The 22,311-nt window shown below is 41.3% G+C and overlaps 1 protein-coding gene across 2 annotated transcripts in view; it reads right to left on the bottom strand.

Moving 5' to 3' along the window:
* Positions 1-14,715: 14,715 nt before the first annotated feature.
* Positions 14,716-22,311, bottom strand: part of knl1 (kinetochore scaffold 1) — an 86,527-nt gene continuing 78,931 nt past the window's right edge. For both annotated transcript variants that reach the window (XM_080203000.1, XM_080202999.1), the window contains one exon: positions 14,716-15,448. In XM_080203000.1, the coding sequence (XP_080059126.1) occupies positions 15,310-15,448 (139 nt within the window). In that variant the 3' untranslated portion in view covers positions 14,716-15,309. The remainder of the gene's footprint in view (positions 15,449-22,311) is intronic.

Raw genomic sequence — 22,311 nt, forward strand, 5'->3', positions numbered from 1 at the left:
ACAACTGCAGTACTGTACTGAATAAGATCAAAACTCAAAATAAGAATCCATCAATGCAAACACATCATGATCCATGATGCTTTTATCAGTAGACTGTTTTTGCCATTATATTTGGCAATGAGCCTGTCACCAAATTAATATGTTAAATTCAGTAGAACCTCCAGCACATTCTCAAGGATATTGGAGGATATGGAAGAAAATATGAAATGTCCACTTTCTTTAAGAATAAGCTAAGAGATAAATTTAACTTCCAATCTGTATTTGAAATTGCAAGATGCACTCAAACTTTACACATGGGACTGAATTATTGCATTATAATGGCACTTATGCCATCTTAAAATGTATAAGCTGGAACTGCCAGTCTCAGGGTATTGCATTGATTCATTTTACTGCATGATGAGGACCATTAAAACAGGGAGGCAAGAATATATGCACACAGCTGCAGATTCATGTTGTGAATTTCAACTCAAAAATCTCTGTGATGCCAGCAATTAAAATGCACTTCTTGCCAATGATAAATAAACAGTCCTGCAGTACAGTGGATGCTGATTGTTTTGAAGGATTCAGAAAAAGGGAAGTAAATAGATCCTTGATTATGTGCAAGGTCTGGCAGAAGGATATGGCCAGTTGGAATCCTATCAAGCAAGAAGTTATGACTGCAGACTGGCATCACATCTACCAATCAAAAAGCCCATCTGGGTTCATGCCAAGTAGATTCACATCTGGTGCTACAGGGCACCATGTCCATTCCAAACAACTTTGATGTTGGCTGAAGTAAATCATGGGATTTCAGCCAAATAAAGGACAAATGCTCTGGTAGCTGTGAGAGATTAGGCATCTGCACAAGGTCAGTTTCAAATTACATGATCCATTGACAGTATTGATAGAAGACAGCCAAATCTGTGTTCTTTCTCAAGAAAACACTGCACTCGCTAAATCTTTCAGAAATGCAAGGTCAAGTACCAAAAATACAACTCAATCAAAAAAAAACAGTTTCTTCATAAATTGGATTCCAGCATATCATGATGGCAGTTCTTCAGATATGACTTTGACACTTAAGTTGATTGATTTATTATCATCACATGCATTAGTATACAGTCAAAAGTATGATTTCTTGCGCACTATAAAGACAAAGCACACTGCTCATATCAAAGGAAAAGAGGATGCAGAAAGTAGTGTTACAGTCATAGCTGGGGTGTAGAGAAAGATCAACTTAATGAGGTAGGTCCATTCAAAAGACTTATGGCAGCAAGGAAGGAGCTGTTCTTGAGTTAGCTGGTATATAACCTCATACTCAACCTCATTTCTTACATAGAATCAATGGATGGGAGGCTTGTTTGCGTGACGGCTTCGTTCATAACCCTTTTGTAGTTTCTTGTGGTTTTGGACAGAGCAGGAGTCATGCCAACCTGTGATACAACCAGAAAGAATGCTTGCTATGGTGCATCTGTAAAAGTTGATGAGTGTTGTAGTGGACATGCCTAATTTCCTTAGTCTTCTGTGAAAGCAGACACATTGGTGGGTTTTCTTAACTAAAACGTTGATGTGGAGGGACCACCTACTTCATTTCTCTTGTCAGGAGATGGTGAACATCAAGCCTATCCAAAAGTCAGAATTAAAGCCAGACTTTGGTCATTCCTGTTTTCCCACAAAATCGTTTCAAAGCTCCTGGAAGCCATGGGGAGTGCAACTCTGTTGCACTAAATTTCTCAGCTCTGATATTCAGATGGACACCATTTAAGTAACAAGAAAAAGAAACATTTCCCAGATAAACATACTGGTAAACACTGAAAAGTGGAAATCTTCACAAAATCTCACATTACTTCATACATAACTAGTTCTGTTCAAATTGCTTACTTGGCTATAAAGGGGTGAAGTGATATTTTCTTTTAACTTGTTATAACAACTTTGCTCATTGCTTCCCTAAGTCAATTTAATTGAGACTGGGCCTCACTATGTACGTTACAGGACCAGTCCTGTGTCAAATCACTTCATCGTACATACAAAGAACAAAGAACAACCCAGCACGGGAAACAGGCCCTTCGGCCCAACGAGCCCGCGCCGCCATTTCAACAAAGCATTTTCCTACACCTACCCTGCCCCATGTGTAAGTGAATGGAACCCCTAATGTAGCCAGGTTCAGGGGAGAATAGTGTAGGGTCAATTTGGTACACCAATCAGCCTAAGAGCACATCTTTGGGGTGTGGGAGGAAACCGGAGCACCCAGAGGAAACCCACGCAACCACAGGGAGAATGCGCAAACTCCCACAGACACAGGCCCAAATCCATGTATCTGCACAGCTAGCAGTGATAGCCACTGAGCTGTTGTGGTGCCCGTCTGCTGGTCCAGGATTAAGCACACACAGCGACACGAAGTACTAGGCCACTCTCGAAACCTCCAAGAGCAGCCCACGCACGACCCACCGTGTGCATGCCCCTCGTTTGACAACAAGGTGGACCGACACCTGTGGATTAAAAGAGACAAAAACATTAACATGTAATACTACATTTCCAGTGTCGTCCCGAGGCTCTGACCCTTTTTAATACTGTCTACTATAACCCTCCATCCCTGTTTCGCTCATGTGTCTATCTAAGTAAACCTTAAACAAGTCCAACGTGCCTGCCTCCACTACCTTACTTGGTAGCATGTTCCATACCCCCACGACCCTCTGCGTGAAAAACCTTCCTCTAGTATCTAAATTATACTTCTCCCCCCTCACCCTTAGATCATGACCTCTCGTAATAGTTGTCCCCAATCTAGGGAAAAGCCTACCACTGTTGACTCTATCTATTCCCTTCATTATTTTATACACCTCTATCAGATCCCCCCTTAATCTCCATCTTTCTAAGGAGAAGAGCCCCAGTTTTTCCAACCTTTCCTCGTAACTCAGTCCTTCCATGCCAGGCAACATCCTGGTAAACATCCTCTGCACCCTCTCCACGTCCTTCCGGTAGTAAGGTGACCAGAACTGGACGCAGTACTCCAATTGCGGCCTAACCAACATTCTGTACAACTGAAGCATTAGACGACAGTTCTTATAATCTATACCCCTTCCTATAAAGGCTAGCATTCCGTAAGCTTTCTTCACAACCTTCTCTACCTGTGTTGACACCTTCAGAGACTTGTGCACCTGCACCCCCAGGTCCCTCTGTATTTCTATACTCTTAATCGGTCTACCTTTTATCATGTAACTCCTCCCTGCATTATTCCTTCCAAAATGCGTTACCTCGCATTTCTCAGGATTAAATGCCACCTGCCATCTATCTGCCCAATATACCAACCCATCTATATCCTGCTGTGTCACCTGACAGTCTTCCTCAGTATCTGCCAATCCTGCCATCTTGGTGTCATCTGCAAACTTGCTGATCACACCACGTACGCCCTTTTCCAAGTCGTTTATATATACTACAAAGAGGAGAGGTCCCAATACTGAGCCCTGCATCACACCACTGGTGACTGACCTACTACTGACCCACTACTACTCTCTGTCTCCTACTGCCCAGCCAGTTTTCAATCCATCTAGCTACCTGTCCTTGTATTCCATGTGCCTTAACCTTTTCTACCAGCCTACCGTGAGGGACTTTGTCAAACGCCTTACTGAAATCCATATAGATGACATCAACGGCTCGCCCATCGTCAACCATTCTTGTCACCTCCTCAAAAAATTCTACCAGATTCATAAGGCAAGACCTCCCCTGAACAAAGCCATGTTGCGTATCCCTAATCAGATCGCAACGCTCCAAATGCTCATACATCCTATCCCTAAGAATTTTTTCCAATAATTTTCCTACCACCGATGTCAAACTCACTGGTCTATAATTACCAGGGTTATCCCTACGACCCTTTTTAAACATTGGTACCACATTAGCTACCCTCCAGTCCTCTGGGACCTCACCTGTGTCCGAAGAAGAGACAAAGATTAGCGTCATAGGGATTTGGGGACATGAATGAGCATTGGGTCATTCTCTACCACGTCAAATGCAGACAGTGCTATAGAAAGAGTGAACACCAACATATGTAGTATGACACAAGCTCCCTCTATTGGCCAATGTAGGTACTGGTCAATAATAGATTTCATCCATATTTTGGTAAATGTTAATATGTTTTGCTGGAGAGCAAAGAGAAAAGCCAACAAAGAAAAATACCTGCGTTTATATGACACCTTTCACAACCATAAAAGATCCCAAAGTGCTTTACAATCAATAAATCAATTGGGCCAGTGGGCTGACAAATGGCAGATGGAGTTTAATTTAGATAAATGCGAAGTGATGCATTTTGGTAGATTGAACCAGGGCAGGACTTATTTAGTTAATGGGATGGTATTGGGGGGAATTACAGAACAAAGAGATCTAGGGGTACATGTTCATAGCTCCTTGAAAGTGGAGTCACAGGTGGACAGAGTGGTGAAGAAGGCATTCAGCATGCTTGGTTTCATTGGTCAGAACATTGAATATAGGAGTTGGGACGTCTTGTTGAAGTTGTACAAGACATTGGTAAGGCCACAGTTGGAATACTGTGTACAGTTCAGGTTACCCTATTATAGAAAGGATATCACTAAACTTGAATGAGTGCAGAAAAGATTTACTAGGATGCTACTGGATCTTGATGGTTTGAGTTATAAGGAGAGGCTGGATAGACTTTTTTCTGGACTGTAGAAGGCTGAGTGGTGATCTTATAGAAGTCTATAAAATAATGAGGGGCACAGATCAGCTACGTAGTCAATATCTTTTCCAAAAAGTAGGGGAGTCTAAAACTAGAGGGCATAGGTTTAAGGTGAGAGGGGAAGAGTTACAAAAGTGTCCAGAGGGGCAATTTTTTCACATAGAGGGTGGTGAATGTCTGGAACAAGCTGCCAGAGGTAGTAATAGAGGCAGGTATAATTTTGTCTTTTAAAAATCAAGTAGACAGTCACATGAGTAAGATAGGTACAGAGGGATATGAGCCAAATGCAGCTATTTGGGATTAGATTAGGGGTTTAAAAAAAAGGGCAGCATGGATAAGTTGGGCTGAAAGGCCTGTTTCCATACTGTAAACATCTATGACCCTTAAGTACTTTAAGTGTGGTCATTAAGGTGATGCGGTGGCATAGTGGTTAGCACTGCTACCACACACCACCAGGGACCTAGGTTTGATTCCCAGCTCGGGTCACTGTCTGTGCAGAGTTTGCATGTTCTCCCCATGTCCCCAGAGTGTGGTGACTTGGGGATTCTCACAGTAACTTTGCAGTGTTGATGTAAGTCTACTTGTGGCTAATAAATAAACTTTAACTTTGTTGTAAAGAAGCAAACAGCACCAATTTGTGCACAGTAAATTAACACAAACAACAATGTGATAAAGGCAAGATCTTGTTTTTGTGGCATTGATTGAGCAATATATTTTACCAGGATGCTGGGAGTAATTCACTACTCTTCAAAATATGATGATGGGATCATTTACATCCACTTTAGGAGAGTGCAAGCCTTGGTTTAACATCTCACCTAAAAGACAACACCACTGCAATGCAGCATTGAAGAGCATTACATTGTCAGCCATGACTTTTGTACTCAAGTCTTGGATTGAGACTTGAATCCTCAACCCCTTGAATCCACAACCCACTGATGAAGGAATACTATTGACTGAACCATATCTGGCATTCAAGGCATGTTATGCAAATTACTACTAACTAAAGTTAAAGAATACAAAGAATTTCAAATGAGTTACAAAACAAACATTTTGCCAAACATGTCCATGTTGCTATTTATTCTGCACACAATACACGACGATTATTCCCAATTACATGGTATACCCTGCTCCTATGTCCCTTTCTCTCATTTTCTTCATCAGTTGTTGTACCTTACCTCAAATGTTTAAATCACTATCTCGACAATATTCTTATTAAAGAGAATATTATGGGAAAGGGTTGTCTTCTAAGAGGAGATTGAACAAAAAAGGCTTGTATTTCTCTGGAGTTTAAAGATTATCTCAATGAAAGATAACAATCTTAAGGGGCTTAACATTGCTTAGGTGATGAGAGGTTATTTCATATGACTGGAGAATCTAGAATGGAAGGGATGGGGTGCAGAGTCTGAGGATAGGAGATCAGCCATTCAGGGAAATTTCTTCAAACAGTTGTGAATCTTCGGAATTCTCTAACCCAGAGCTATATTCAGTCAATAAACACATTCAAAACCAAGGTGCTTTGATTTTTGGGTATTAACGTAAAAAGAGATGGGAATAGGCCATTTAGCCCTTTCTACATGCACCACCATTCAGTAGGATCATAGGTGTTGATTATGGCTGCCACCCATTACTCTTGACTCCTTTATTGAGCAAAATATGTCTAACTCAGCCTTGAATATATTTAATGACACAGATTCCACAGCTCTGTGGTGTAGTGAATTCAAAAGGAAATTTAAATTAAAATACTGCGGATGCTGGAATCCAAAACAAAAACAAAAAATGCTGGAAAATCTCAGCAGGCCTGACAGCATCTGTGGAGAGAGAATAGAGCCAATGTTTCAAGTCTGGATAACCCTTCGACAGAGCTATAAGCAAGGAGAATCAGTAGAGATTTATACTATGAGGGTGGGGGTGGAATGGATCAAAGGGAATATAAATAAGGATATAGAAGGCTAAGAAGGTACTAAGAAGTTTCCATTAAGTGATCAGAATGCACGAATGGCTGAACAGAGGTGTAGGAGGAAATGTGACTGTTTTCTGAAAAGGAAGAATGTATAGGGTTTCAGAAAGGTGGGGAATGGCACTAAGTGATTTGCTTATTTGGAGAGGCATAGACACTTAAAGGCTAAATAGCCTCCTTCTGCGCTGTAATAATTTGGAGATACTGTGAACTCTTGTTTTCTTACCTGCATAATATGATTTTAAGTTTAAGACACTAGTTTGACTCAGTCATATTCTGATCTTGCCTGGAGGATCATATACTACAGGGTCTTTATCCTGTACCCTTACACATACCCAAGTCTAAGATAGCCTGTTACAAAAACAGAAAATGCTGGAAAATCTCAGCAAGTCTGACAGCATCTGTGGAAAGAGAACAGAACCAATGTTTAGAGTCTGGATGATTTTTTCATCAGAGCTCTTACGAAAGGTTTTTCAGATTTGAAATGTGAACTCTGTTCTCACTCCACAAATTTGGTCAGACCTGCTGAGATTTTCCAGCATTTCCTGCTTATGTTTCAGATTCTAGTATCAACAGTAATTTGCTTTTATCTAAGATAGCCTGTTCCCTGATTGGTTCTAGAAAAAATTGTTCTAAGCTGTCCTGAACACACTACGAATTCATCTTCAAGTTTACCTTTGCCATTTTGATTTGTCCAATCTCAATGAAGATTAAAATATCCTATGTTTGTTGCAGATTGTTTCTTTCAAGTGTTGCAAAGTTGACCATAAGACATTGGAGCAGAATTAAGTCACATGGCCCATCGAGTCTTCTCCGCCATTCTGTCATAGCTGATATTTTACTTTTCCACATTCTCCTGCCTTTCCCCATACCCTTGGTCCCCTTATTAATCACGAACTTATCTCTTTCTTGAAGACACTCATTGACCTAGCCCCTATAGCCTTCTGCAGCAGAGTTCCACAGATTCACCACTCTCTGGGTGAAGAAATTCCTCCTCATCTTTGTTTTAAAGGATCGTCCCTTTCATCTGAGGTTGTGCCCCCTGGTTCTAGTTTTTCCTAGCAGTGGAAACATCCTTTCCACATCCTCTCTATCCAGGCCTTGCAGTATCCTGTAAGTTTCAGTAAGATCCCCACTTCTTCTAAACTCCAATGAGTACAGATCTAGAGTCCTCAACCGTTCCTCATATGACAAGCTCTTCATTCCAGGGTTCATTCTTGTGAATCTCTCTGGACCCTTTTCAACACCAGCACATCCCTCTTTATTTGAACTTGTGAAATTGGAATTTAGTGTTGGTAAAAGAAATTTTAAAATGTTAGAAGGAAAAATCATTGTGGTGTTTCGGTGCTTGGAGGTTTAAAATGCAAAGTACAAAGGGTCCAAGCTGCACCACGTATCAAAAAGTCAAGCAGTAGTCGTGGCAAGACAACTTGTTTTTTTGAATTTAGTCTAATCAATTTAAAGCAGGCACTCAGTACCAGGAACCTATAAAATCTGAATTTGATGGTGTTGACAACATCAGACCAATCCTATTGTAGGAAAATTGATAGGTTATCACAGGTATCAAAGGGAGTCTAGGGAGTAAAAAATAGGAGAGCAACAGAACTGCCACCTCTCAAGCCTTGAGAGGCAGAGAGCAGCTCTCAACTTTGCCAGCTTCAGATATCTCATCTAATTAGCATAAGGTACCAGATCAGTAAGAACTTCGAAAGCCACAAACCTGGTTGTATTTCTGATTGTGACTGAATTCCATTATTATAACTTTTTTGGTGAATGAGTATTGTATTTATTTGAACAGCATTCCCTTAGAATCTTATTTTATTCGGTACGTTACTTGTCTAGTTAAAGTTCCCTGTTAGTTAAATAAATAAATTAAGTGTTCATTTTAAAGTGAATGTCACATATTTTTGCCAGTTAACCACTAAACCCCACCAAAGAACAGTTCACACCTTCCCACGCAATTAACAGATTACGAGGTGAGGTATTCCTCTTTGGGGGATTCAGCGATACTTCTCAAAAAGGGGTCAACTTCTGTGTCATAACACAAGCCCCCATTATTTCTTGATTTATACTCTATCCTAATGTATAACTGCTGTTAAAGGGCCTATGAACTACTCCTATCAATAACTCCAATAAGATTCCACATCTTGATCTTCCAAGCCAAAATCATTTCTCACCATTGTATTGACCTCATACTTTATTAACTGAGCTTCCCCACCTCCTTTTGGTTCCCTTTAATCCTTCCAAAATATCAGATACCTTGAATATTCAGTCCCAGCCTTGGTCATCTTGCAACCAGACATCTGTATAGCTCTTAATGCTGTCAATTCATTAATCCTGTTATCAATCTTGTTAGATAAAGAACCTTAATAAGAACATAAGAACATAAGAAATAGGAGCAGGAGTAGGCCATCTAGCCCTTCGAGCCTGCCCCGCCATTCAATAAGATCATGGCTGATCTGTCGTGGCTCAGTTCCACTTTCCCGCCCTCTCCCCATAACCCTTAATCCCCTCTCTTATCAAGAACCCATCAACCCGCTTCTTAAAAATATTTAGCGAGGCAGCCTCCACCACTTCAACGGGCAGAGAATTCCAGAGATTCACCACCCTTTGAGTGAAGAAGTTCCTCCTCAACTCCGTTCTAAACCTTCTGTTCTTTTTACTATTTTCCCCTACTTTGTGCACTCTTACCTTTGTATCCTCTCTCCATGTCACAGTCTGGTTATCATTAATCATATCACTAGCCTGTACTATTACCCTGACCTTGTTAACTGTCTACATCTCCCCTCATGTGAGCCCTCCCTGCCATTATTTAAAGTCTTTTCTACAGCTCTAGTTAATTAATTTGCCAGAACACTGATCCCGATGCCATTGAAATGAAAGCCATTCCAACAATACAGATTTCGCTTTCCTTAGGCTGAGTGTAGGGTGACAAAATTTGCTGATGACACAAAGATGAGTGGAAAAGCAAATTGTGCGGAGGGTGTGGAAAGTCTGCAGAGGGATCGAGATAGGCTGAGCGACTGAGTGAGGACCTGGCAGATGGAGTACAATTTTAGCAAGTGTGAGGTTATCCACTTTGGCAGGAACAATAGTAGGAGGGATTACTGTTTAAAGGGCGAAAAGCTGAAGCATGTTACGGTGCAGAGGGACCTGGGGGTCCTTGTGCATGAGTCGCAAAAACCCAGTCTGCAGGTGCAGCAGGTGATCAAGAAGGCGAATGGGATGCTGGCCTTTATAGCGAGGGGGATAGAATATAAAAGCAGGGAGGTCTTGCTGCAACTGTACAGGGCATTGGTGAGGCCGCAGCTGGAGTACTGTGTGCAGTTTTGGTCGCCGCACTTGCGCAAGGATATTTTGGCGTTGGAGGGAGTGCAGGGGAGGTTCGAGGGAAGGTCGAGGGACATGGAGTTGGGGGTAGGGTGTTAGCGTGGATAAAGGATTGGTTGTCAAATAGGAGGCAGAGAGTGGGGGTCAACGGGTGCTATTCGGATTGGCGGATGGTGACTAGTGGAGTGCCCCAGGGGTCGGTGCTGGGGCCTCAGCTTTTTACCATTTATATAGATGATCTGGAGGAGGGAACCGAGTGTAGAGTGTCGAAATTTGCTGATGACACCAAGATTGGGGGAACGGCAAATTGTGCGGAGGGTGTTGAGAGTCTGCAGAAGGATCTAGATAGGCTGGGCGAATGGGCCAGGAAATGGCAAATGGAATTTAATGTTGGCAAGTGTGAGGTGGTCCACTTTGGTAGGAAAAATGGTAGGAAGGACTATTACTTACGAGGCGAAAAACTGCAGCAGGCGACGGTGCAGAGGGACCTCGGGGTCCTTGTGCATGAGTCGCAAAAACCCAGCTTGCAGGTGCAGCAGGTGGTCAGGAAGGCGAATGGGATGCTGGCCTTCATAGCGAAGGGGATTGAATATAAAAGTAGGGAGGTCTTGCTGCAGCTGTATAGGGCATTGGTGAGGCTGCAACTGGAATACTGTGTGCATTTTTGGGCGCCGCACCTACGCAAAGATATTTTGGCCTTGGAGGGAGTGCAGAGGAGGTTTACTAAGCTGATACCGGAGTTGAGGGGGTTGAGCTATGAGGAGAGGCTGAATAAACTGGGCTTGTACTCGTTAGAGTTTAGAAGAATGAGAGGAGATCTCATTGAGACGTATAAGATGATGAATGGGATGGATAGGATAGAGGTGGAAAGACTCTTCCCGCTCAAAAAAGACACTAGGACTAGGGGGCACAGCCTCAAGATAAAAGGGGGGCGGTTTAGAACGGAGTTGAGGAGGAACTTCTTCACTCAAAGGGTGGTGAATCTCTGGAATTCTCTGCCCGTTGAAGTGGTGGAGGCTGCCTCGCTAAATATTTTTAAGACGCGGGTTGATGGGTTTTTGATAGGAGAGGGGATTAAGGGTTATGGGGAGAGGGCGGGAAAGTGGAACTGAGCAGCGACAGATCAGCCATGATCTTATTGAATGGCAGGGCAGGCTCGAAGGGCTGGATGGCCTACTCCTGCTCCTATTTCTTATGTTCTTATGTTCACTAGGCTGATACCGGAGATGAGGGGGTTAGACTATGAAGAGAGACTAAGTAGACTGGGTCTGTACTCGCTGGAGTTTAGAAGGATGAGGGGGGATCTTATAGAGACGTATAAGATAATGAAAGGGATGGATAGGGTAGAGGTCAATAGATTCTTCCCGCTCAGAAAGGACAGCAGGACTAGAGGGCACAGCGTCAAGATAAGTGGGGGGGGGGGGGGGGGGGGTGCAGTTTAGAACGGAGTTGAGGAAGAACTTCTTCACTCAAAGGGTGGTGACTCTCTGGAATTTTCTGCCCATTGAAGTGGTGGAGGCTACCTCACTAAATATATTTAAGACACAGGTAGATAGGTTTTTGGTAGACAAGGGAATTAAGGGTTATGGGGAGAAAGCGGGAAAGTGGAACTGAGCCACTTCAGATCGGCCATGATCTTATTGAATGGCGGGGCAGACTTGAAGGGCTAGATGGCCTACTCCTGCTCCTACTTCTTATGTTCTTATTTATGTTCTTAGTGTTGCTATCATTGCCCCAGGAACTGAATGGAAGAGATATGGTAATAGCGCAGAAAGGAATTGATGTAGAACTTCAACCCTGGTCGTCCTGAATGATATAGTAGTTATGAGCTTATGGACTTTTCTCCCACACATTTCTTACATTCAATGTAAATCAGATTGACCTAGGTTGATGCCTGGGCTGGATTTGAAAATATTAAATATTGTAGGGCACAGAGAGAGGTAGGGAGATTCACATTTAGGAAGCCCTGGAAAATTGGATTCAGAGGTAATTGCAGTGAATCTTTATTTCCACATAGTTAAGGAGGCTGATATACACCGGGAAAATCCCAGGTAAGATTCAGTATGTTCCAGGATAAAGATCGAAGTACTATTTTGGCCACTGTTCCTGTCAGGAATGAGTCAGAATTTCCACTCTTCATTATTTGTTGATGCCTCCCAGAAGTATGTGTACACATGGCAATTAATGTACAAAGGATTAACTTGGCTGTGATGCTCCTCACTGTTCATCACTGTGGCACAATAGACCAGCAGAGTGGTTAGCACTGCTACCTCAGTGCTAGGGACCCAGGTTCAATTCCCAGCTTGGGTCACTGTCTGTGCTGAGTTTGCATGCTCTCTCCATGTCTGCATGGGTTTTCTCCAGGTGCTCCACTTTCCTCTCATAGTCTGAAAGAAATGCTGGTTAGGTGCATTGGCTATGCTAAATTCTCCCTCAGTGTACCCAAATAGGCACTGGAGTGTGACTACAGATTTTCACAGTAACTTCATTGCAATGTAAGCCTATGTGTGACTAATAAATAAACTTTATTGAGGATGGCTTCTTGGACAACATATCTGTACAATTCTCCTCCAGCAAAATAAAATCAGGAAGAGGGGAATAAAACAGAAAATTTGTGAAACAGCAAAATGAAAACCTAGTTTCATTGTCGCTTGATATGGTAATTGTTGAATTACAGTTTACCCATCAAAAAGCATCAAAACCAAGAACTGCTGGAAGTGTCACCATTCAGAGCAAGTGTTCAGCTAGAAGTCAAGTATCTCAAGATACTATTGAATAAAGTGTAGGGAGCCTGACTGCTGTCCTGTTGGACAATATTTTTCTTTTAACCGATACCAAAAACAAATTTCAACAGCCATTTACAGATTGTGATTCTTTGCTGTACTCAAACTGGCCGGTGCATTTGCCAAATGTAACAATGCCATTTCAAAATTAATTCATTGGATGTGAAATATTTTGAAACATCCTAATAATGTGTCATGGTGCTGAGTGCAATTTCCATTCATAAAATGCATGCTGTTACCAGGATGCAAAGCCATATATAAACAAAAAATATTAAAACAATAAACTGAATTCCAATCAAGGTAAATCTTCTGCTGCCAACTTGAATTCACATCACAAGCTGTGAATTCAAGTTGACAGCAACAGACTTACCTTGATTGGGTTGAATGGGCTTTGAATAGGAAATTGATGGCAGAGTATTCAATTAGTTCATACAGTTAAGTAATAGCTAGTTATCTATGAATACTGGCCTCCTTTTGCACTGTAGGGTTTCTATGAAACCTTATATGAAATTAGAAATGCAAGAAGAAAGGAATGAAGTGCAGTCATTAATGTTTATGCAATGTTTTACACAATGTAGAGTGAGGAAAGCTCCATTTGGTTTTACAGTCTCTGCTAGTGTCTATACTCGACAAATCACCCTACCAGCTTATTTCTTTCATGTATTATCTATCTTTCATAGAATCCTACAGTGCAGGAGGAGGTCATTCAGCCCATCAACCCTGCATCAACAATGGTCCCACCCCAGCTCTAACCCCATAATTATTTTCCCCAGTAATCCCCCTACACTACACATCTTGGGACATCTGAGGGGCATGGCCAATTGACCTAACCTGCACATCATTGGAAAGCTTGCATCGGCACACCATCTTCTCTTGTACAAAATTAACCACGAAAGACATTTCAGCCAAGAATAAGAACAGATCACAACAGAACAGAAATTGAAGCCACCAATGTAAAAGACACCAAGTGAAAATTACCCAAGAAGGAGATATGAAAATAACCAATCACAAAATCAACAACAAGCCTACAACTATTGAAACCAATGGCATGATTCAAGTTCTCGCTTGATAATCGATTTGGTCACCATTTTGTTTTGCCTTTCACTCGACGGTATAGCATCATATCATCCCAGTGTCCATTTGGTTCGATTGGCAGCAACCTTACCAACTCAAAAGTCATGGGTTCAAACATCATTCCAGGACTTTCACAAGGAATTGCAGCAGATACCACTGCGGTGTTGCACAATCACTGATTGAGATATTAAACAGAATCTGCTGTGAAGTTGCATGAATGAAGTAGTGGCATGATGGGAAAATTTGTCAAGTACTGGTACAAAATAAAGAAAACTGACTCTGCATAACCTAAGGCATGAATAAGACTGGAAAAGGTCAAGATCTGATCAGGCTGACTCTGCATAACCTAGGTGTACAGGTATGACAAACGTCAGGGATGAAGGAGTCATCAACCTTCTTCTGTTCCATCAAAAGACAAGATAAAGGTATGACTGATAGACAGAGTTCTAGAAGGTCTGCAGGCTGTACCATGATTTATGACATTGCTTATGATGTTATTACTGATAATGATTATGTATAAATATTGAACTGATTCTTTATGCAAGGGCGGACTTGAGGAAGAATTAGCATGTCGTAACGACGGCTCTCTGAACTCAAGTTTTTGCCAATACTGAATGCAGTATTTTGTAAATAAAGACAAGTTATTTTGTTGGAACAAGCTTTGTTGAGTCTTTCTACCACAGTCAAGAAGCAGGAAAATTTCCACTTCAACACTACCAGTTCATTTTGTTATAAAAAATGTGACAATGGAGGAAAAAGGAATTTCTGCCTGTGCAACTGGGCAACATTCACTGAAACACTATAACATACAGATTAAGTGGCCATTTATATCAATGTCTACATGAGATGAATTTAAAAACACAAGTATCAGAATCAGTAGTTGATATAAAAATTCTTTAATTACAATGAAAGATACAAATTACTGCACAAATACTTCACACACACAATTCCAGAAAAAAAGTATATACTTTGTGCTAGTCTAGGTGAAAGAATCAAGTGCTGAGGAATAGCATATGTTCCACCCACTTCGGTAGTTTGGTCACCAAGGCAAATCTCCCTTTGTGTTGTGTGTAATAAAAAAAAAATACATGTCATTTATATCAGCATTCCAGGGGAAAATAGCTAATTAGCCCCATGGCAGAAGAACACCCATTTCACCAGTGTCATCAAATCTATTCTTGCAGCTTTTCAGAACAAAATGGCCAACTTTGTGAGCAAAATTTGTTCTACAGGCCCATGGCTACTCAGAATTGCCCAAACTCAAACTTATGTAGGCTTCTTGCAGCCAGGGGAGGAAGGTTTTCATTTGTTCAGTCTGAGCCATTCAAAAACAGCTCCCGACTCTCTGAAGATGTTAATTCATGGCAATTTCAAGTTCCCATCCATTGTTGTCTTATATGTACAAAACTCATTGACTCAATAGTACTGACAGAAATGGCAGCTGATGTTGCTCCTGATTGGATCTGGGAAAGATGGCTGAACGCTCAGTCTTTCTTTCCTCGTTAGGGAGATGAATGCTGTAGCTGGAATCGGTGAGCACCGGGAATGATGAGCAGCATCCGGAACAGACTTTTCACAATCCTGGTGAGATACTTGGGTCCTGGTTTTATTGTCAGCAGGACTTCATTAATATGTTCACCACTACAATTTAAAAAAAACAGTTAAAATATCAAATTTATCAGCGGCATTAAATAAGTTAACTTTTACTATAATGAGTTCTTTAATAGATATATTTTATCTGGTTGTCATCACATTGCTGTTCATGGAAGATTGCTGTGCATATTTTTGCTACCATGTTTCAAACACTACAATGATGACTTATCCATCAAAAGTACTTAATCAGCTTTAACACGCTTTGGGACAGCTTCAGACCATGAAAGATGTTGTATAAATGTAAGATCTACATTTATTTTATAATAGCACTATTTTCTATGCTGATTTTCATAAATAAAATGTTGTACAATATGTTTGAAAGTTACAGACATAGGAACTTAAGAAATGAGAGTAGGCTGAACAGGCCCTTAAGCAATTTAGCCATTCAACCAGGCCATGGCTGCTTTGCAACCTCAACTTACTCCTATAAACCTCATTCTTTGATTCCCATAGCAGCCAAAATTCTGATTAATCTTAAATTTAAAAAATACTCAACAACTGAAGTTTTTTCATAGAATCCCTGCAGTGCAGAAGGAGGCCATTCAGCCCATCGAGTCCGCACCCACACCAATCCCATCCAGACCCTATCCCTGCTTAGTTACCCTACTAATCCCTCTAACCTATCACATCCCAGGACACTAAGGGGCAATTTAGCATGTCCGATAAACCCAACCCACACGTCCCTGGACTGTGGGAGGAAACCCACGCAGACATGGGGAGAACATGCAAACTCCACACAGACAGCGACCCAAGCTGGGAACCGAACCCAGGCCCCTGGAGCTGCGAGGCAGCAGCGCCAACCACCGCGCCACTGTGCCGCCTGAAGTTGTCAAGTAAAGTGAATGTAAAAGAGGAGAAAGAGTCATCATCTTTGGGCCTCAGTAAGGGTCACACTCGGGAACAGAGGCCACATGGGAATTTAAAACAGGAACACTGCATTGGAAATAGGGAAAAGAATAACCGCCACAATAACTCTATTTTCCCATTCTGTTAGAAATCAATAGTGAATCAGACCATTGCCTTCAAGCTTAAAGGGATAGGAGATGGTGAAATAAATTCTACTCTTAATTGCAAAATCTATGTACAATCACCTATTGGAACATATTTTGAACCTGTGCCTCTGTACCTGACACATGGCTGAGTTTGAGACTATAAGCTAATCAAGTTGTTCTGATGACACCATGAATTCATTTCCAAATTACAGAAATCTGTTCTTAGTTAATATTTAAGATGTAAGAACATAAGAACATAAGAAATAGGAGCAGGAGTATATAGGAGTAAATAGGAGCCCTCTCCCCATAACCCATAACTGAGCATCTACAATCCTTTAGCCTCTCAGCATTTGCCTTATCAGACCTCCTCAGAATATGTTTCAATGAGATCATCTCTCATTCTTCTACACTTCAAGGGTTGAAGATCCATTCTGCCCACAATCACTTTTCATCATTGTCATTGGCTGTCCCTTGATGCAAGGATATGTACTCAGGGTCATGAGTTTCTGCCATGGGTCTTAATGTGACCAAGCAGGCTTATTCTCAACCTGCAGACCTCCCTTTAGGCAAATAAGAAAGTATATACCACAATATAGTGGAAGTCAGAGTGCAGGCTTTGCTTTGATTTCTTTTATTTGACACCATGGCTCTGCCTTAGTAAGACTCTGGGAATCAAGTATTAGCCATTCTGTACGACTGGTAGCAAGTTCCTCCCAGTCATTATGGTCAATGCCACGTGCTTCAACGGAGCCTCAGATTGTCTTTGAAATGTTTGCTCCCCTGGAAAATTTTCCCCTGGAAAATTAGTTGCAAGAGAAAACAGGACATGGCAGGGGAAGACAGTTTTCAGCCATTCAAGCACAATAGCCAGTCTTGGACTTCTGACTTGTCGAGTTTTCTGGTGCCAAACACTCAATGCAATAGTTTGTCGGAGTATAAACTGGCACAGTTGAGCCAGTATTAAAGTTAAAAAAAAGTTTATTAGTAACAAATAAGGCTTACATTAACACTGCAATGAAGTTACTGTGAAATTCCCATAGTCACTACACTTCGGCACCTGTTCAGGTCAATGCACCCAACCAGCACATTTTTCAAATTGTGGGAGGAAACCTGAGCATCTGGAGGAAACCCACAAAGACACAGGGAGAATGTGCAAACTCCACACAGACAGTGACCCAAGCCAGAATTGAACCAGGGTCCCTGTGAAGCAGCAGTGCTAACCACTGTGGAGGCTTTTTGAGAGAGGTCACAGCTGAGGTATGGAAATGCTTTCAACATATTCCAAGGGACCACCTTCTACATATATGGAAGATGGAACATTTGGCTGACGAGGTGTGGCTTGATATGAATTTTGCTTTGGCAATGTATAAGGATAGACTGAGTTTTTTTGTAAGCAGAATTGGGGCAGTCAAGAGTGGCTTACAAATCTGATGCAGAGTGGGCAACAACTGCTGTCATCCACAAACTGCAGATCAATATATCTATGGTGATCAGTTTACAGTCAACAGAAGCTGAAGAGTTTTCCAACTAAAGAGAATGTAATACCAGAACTAGAGGAATAGCCGCTGTCAGATAATTTGTAAATAACATGGGAACTACTACAGCCTTGCTAAATCCCGGTCTAGATTTTAAAGGCATCAGTTTCAGATCTCCCACTCAAGATAGTTGCAGTCATTTCATCATGAAGCAATTGCAGAATCGTGAGAAGTTTCTTGGACATCCAAATCGTTGGAACACAATCCACAGAGTTCGGTAAGTCACTGAGTCAAATACTTTGTTCAGGTTGATGTTCACAATCTTTATCTTGAATCTGCCTGGCGATATAGACCTCATCAGAAGTTTATTTGAAAGTTCTAAAGTCACACCACCTCTGGGAAGATTTCTTCAGCCACAAGAAGTAGACGATTCAGGAGCGTGCATATCAGGACATTTCCAGTTATGGACAAGAGAGAAATTTGCTAGGAGGGCGGGGGAATGGGAAGAAAGTTATTTTCCTCCAAAATTCATTGGCTAAGTGCCTGGAATATTGATAGGAGCAAAAGTTCACCAGCTTTGAAGACCTCAACTGGAGTACTTTTGGGGCTGAATGCTTTGTTGCTTCTTACATGTTTGCTTGTTACAGCTCTTTCAATGGTGGTTAACCCACAGTTTCTACCAGAGTACTCGGGAGATAGCATTGGACGGTATCAGCTGTCACTCTGAATTTATGGCTGAGTACTTGTTCAAAATATTCTTTCCTGCATTTACAGACGGCATTGTCATTTTTAAGAAGAAAGATGGCATCCTGTGAATGAGGGAATTTTGTCCATTTGACTTGCTCTACTGTTGGTTTGTGGCTTTTGCATGTCATGATGATCAGTTGGATCTCTTGGGCTTTCATTTCTATCATTGTCCTTTATCTTCCAGATTCATCTTTGAGGGACAGCCTCAAGCAGCTGGAATGCTGCCTTCTTGAGGTAAAACCTCGGGTTCTTTTGCTAGCCAATGAAGACTGCTAATTTTTATTGCTGGGGGAGGGGGGGGCCATCACAAATTTGAGCATTATTTTCATCTGAACCAGTTCTGGTGGGAACAATGCACAAACCCAATGGTCTAGGCACAGAAGTCTAACACAACTGACTTTATTTGATTGAGTTACATGTGTGAAGCTTTTCCCAGTTGGCCCTGAGCTGAACTTGAAACTCTTCTCATAGGGCAGGCTGCTTTAGAGCTGAGACATAGGAACACATGAAATACAAGGAGCAGGTCGTTCTGCCCCTGGAGCCTGCTTTGCCATTCAATTAGTCATAGCTCATAGTCTTCCTCAATACTATTTTCCCACACTACCCACACATTCCTTGATGTCTTTACAAGCTAACAGTTTATCACACTCTGTCTTGAGCACACACAATGATTAAGCTCCATAACAATCTTGAGATAGAAAATTAAAGATTCACCACTCAATGAAGCAATTCCTCCTCATCTCAGTCCTAAATGGCTTTCCCTTATTTTGAGACTGTGTTCTCTGGTTCATTGAGCTGGACCTCTTTCCAGGTCAATGTTTATCCACAATTGAAATCTATAAAGTGTCCAACAGGCATCAATCCCCTGCATGAATTGAGTCATACAGACACCATTTGCATTTTTGACATGGACATTCATTAACTCCACAGAGTGCCAATGTTTTGGTCTAGGTTACTTATATATTTTTTTATTTGTCCTTCCAGCAGAAGAGGGTGTTTGTTGTATTGAAGTCATGCTAAGCACACTGCCAGCAGGAGGATGTTTGCACTACTCACCCCATTTTTCTAAAGGTTTCATCCCAGATTTAGAAGTCCCAGTCAACCCTTGCATTAGAATCCACAAGAGAATTATTTTTCTTTGGGGTGACAGTGAGGACTTCATCAAGATCAGAATAGAACTTTTTCTTAACATCTTCAGTGGAGTCAAGGATTGGGGAATAAGTGCTGATGACGATGCGGCTGAGCTGTGGTTGACATGTCATGAGTTTTTCATTTATACAATTGGGTAATTCCAGCCATACAGCCAAGATCCTAATCTGGATAGCAAAGCAAACTTGTCAACACAAGGATCTCTGACGGCCTTTCCTTTCTGGTAGCAAGTACATCCTCCTTCTACTTGTTCCAACAGCTCCAGGACGGTGGGTCTCACTCAGAGTGGTGATATCAGTTTGGAGCTCACACTGGACAATTGCAGCTAGTCATTCTTGAGATTATCCATGAGTTTTCTAACATGCCAAGTTGTAAAAGTTAATATTTTTTCTTTGACTACAAAGATGGCAATCCCACAGGGTGCTTTTTTTCATCCAGGACAAAGTGGGACAGCCTATTTTTATGGCTACTTTTCTAGTTCCCTCCCCTTATGGGGTGGCCGGATGGTATCCTTAAGATGGCTGCTCAGTTACTGTTGCCCAACTCAGCTGCCCAGTGACATTCATGCATCTGTTGCCCATGTGCAGGTTCTTGACCAGGTGCTCCCAAGTTCTCAGATCTGTCCTGTTACCAATTTGCCATCACCACAGGATTTGAGAGATGAACTGTGGTAGAAGCTAATGTGTGACTTTGTTTAATATGGGGACCTTGGGGCTCCATTATCCACATGATCTTGATGGATTGGTGATTGATGTGTCACTGCCGTTGCCTTCTACTTTTGCAGCTGGTGGCAGTTTTCCTTCACCTATTCTACCATTTAGAACTTTTGACTCCTCCTAGGACAATCCTCTAATCTAGGAATCCACCTTTTCACTCCTCTAAATGCAAGTAACGTCCTCCTTGGATAGAATCAAAAACCATACACAATACTCCAGGTACGGTCTCAAAGACCTGTACAACTTCAGTATGACTTTCTTACTCGAGCTCTCCAATCCCTGCCTTTAAGATCAGCATAACATTCAGCTTCCTAACTACTTCTGTACCTACATGTTAATGCTGTTTCAAAGACACATATAAGTGACATTTAATAGTTTCTCACCATTTAAAAATCTCACGTTTTTCTGTATTATAATTAGCTGCCACCTCTTGCCCACTTCTTTAACTTGTTTTATTTTTCTTTGCAGCTTGTGTCCTCCCCACAGCTTACTTTCCCACCTAATTTTGAGCAAATGTGGATACATTACATTCAGTTCCTTCATTCAAGTCATTAATAGCTTACTCCAAACATCTTTGCAGCATCCCAACAGTTAATAACCTGCCAATTTGAAAATGATCAATTTATTCCTATTTTCTGTCCTTTTGTCAATCCTCTATCCATGCTAATACATTACTTACCAAATCCATAAGCCCTTACTTTGCATAACATTTCGATGTATAAACTTTACCTTCTGAAAATCCAAATATATTGAAATCTATTGCTTTCCCTTCATCTACCCTGGTACTTAACATCCTCAGGAATCTCTAATAAATCTGTCAAATGCAATTTACCTTTCATCAAACCATTATGATTCTGTAAATGAGTGATTTTCTAAATACCCGATTACCACTTGCTTCTTGGATTCCATCATTTTACTGATGACAGATTAACTGACGTTCCTGAATAATTGTATTGGACTTACTATCTTCCAATCTACTGGGACCATTCTTGTACTGGAAATTTTGGAAGATCACAACCAATGCATTCTTCATCTCTGCAGCCATCTCTTTAAGAACTCTAAAGTTGTAGGCCATTAGGCTAGGTGGTGTGTTGGTTTTCTCCACTGTTTTTCTTTACTCATTAATTATTTATCCCCCCTCTCTTTAGATCCTTGATTCCCAACAATTTCTGGTAGTGATTTTGAGAGTTTGACTCAACAACTTAAAACCTTTTCTTTTAATTCAATGCCAACCTTACTCTCTTTAGTTAAACATGGATGGATGCCTTTTCCTCTGGAGTTTTTTTTACCACTCAATGGAATATGCATTCATTCGGAATTATTAAATACTTCCAGACAAGTTTGTCATTGTTTATCTCTCATACTTCAGCATTTAGATTCCAATCTGTCCCTTTCACAAGAAGTTATGTTTCCTATTTAAACATTAGAATGTTTACAACACTGTTTACAAGAACTGCAGAAATTAACTTAAGATCACTGTCTGGTCATGTTTTTCATTTTTCTCCTCCTCTCCTAAAGGCACTAATTCTGCTGGAGTATAGTTCCTCAGTTTTCAGCCACCTTGAAATACCTAAAACAAATTGACTATTTTTATTTGGAAAGTGGGACAGCGAATGCAGGAAAGCTAACTACAGGAGGCACACAAAACTCAATTCTGTCCTTGAGCGCGCTTTTCAGCAGGAGATGCAGAGTCAGAAAATCTTGACTGATTGGTCACACTGGATACGATGTTTTCTTGATATGTGGAACATTTTATGGCCATTGCCATATAA

The sequence above is a fragment of the Carcharhinus amblyrhynchos genome, chromosome 14 (genome assembly GCF_965287045.1).
Source record: "Carcharhinus amblyrhynchos chromosome 14, sCarAmb.v2.hapA, whole genome shotgun sequence".
Taxonomy (NCBI): Eukaryota; Metazoa; Chordata; class Chondrichthyes; order Carcharhiniformes; family Carcharhinidae; genus Carcharhinus; species Carcharhinus amblyrhynchos.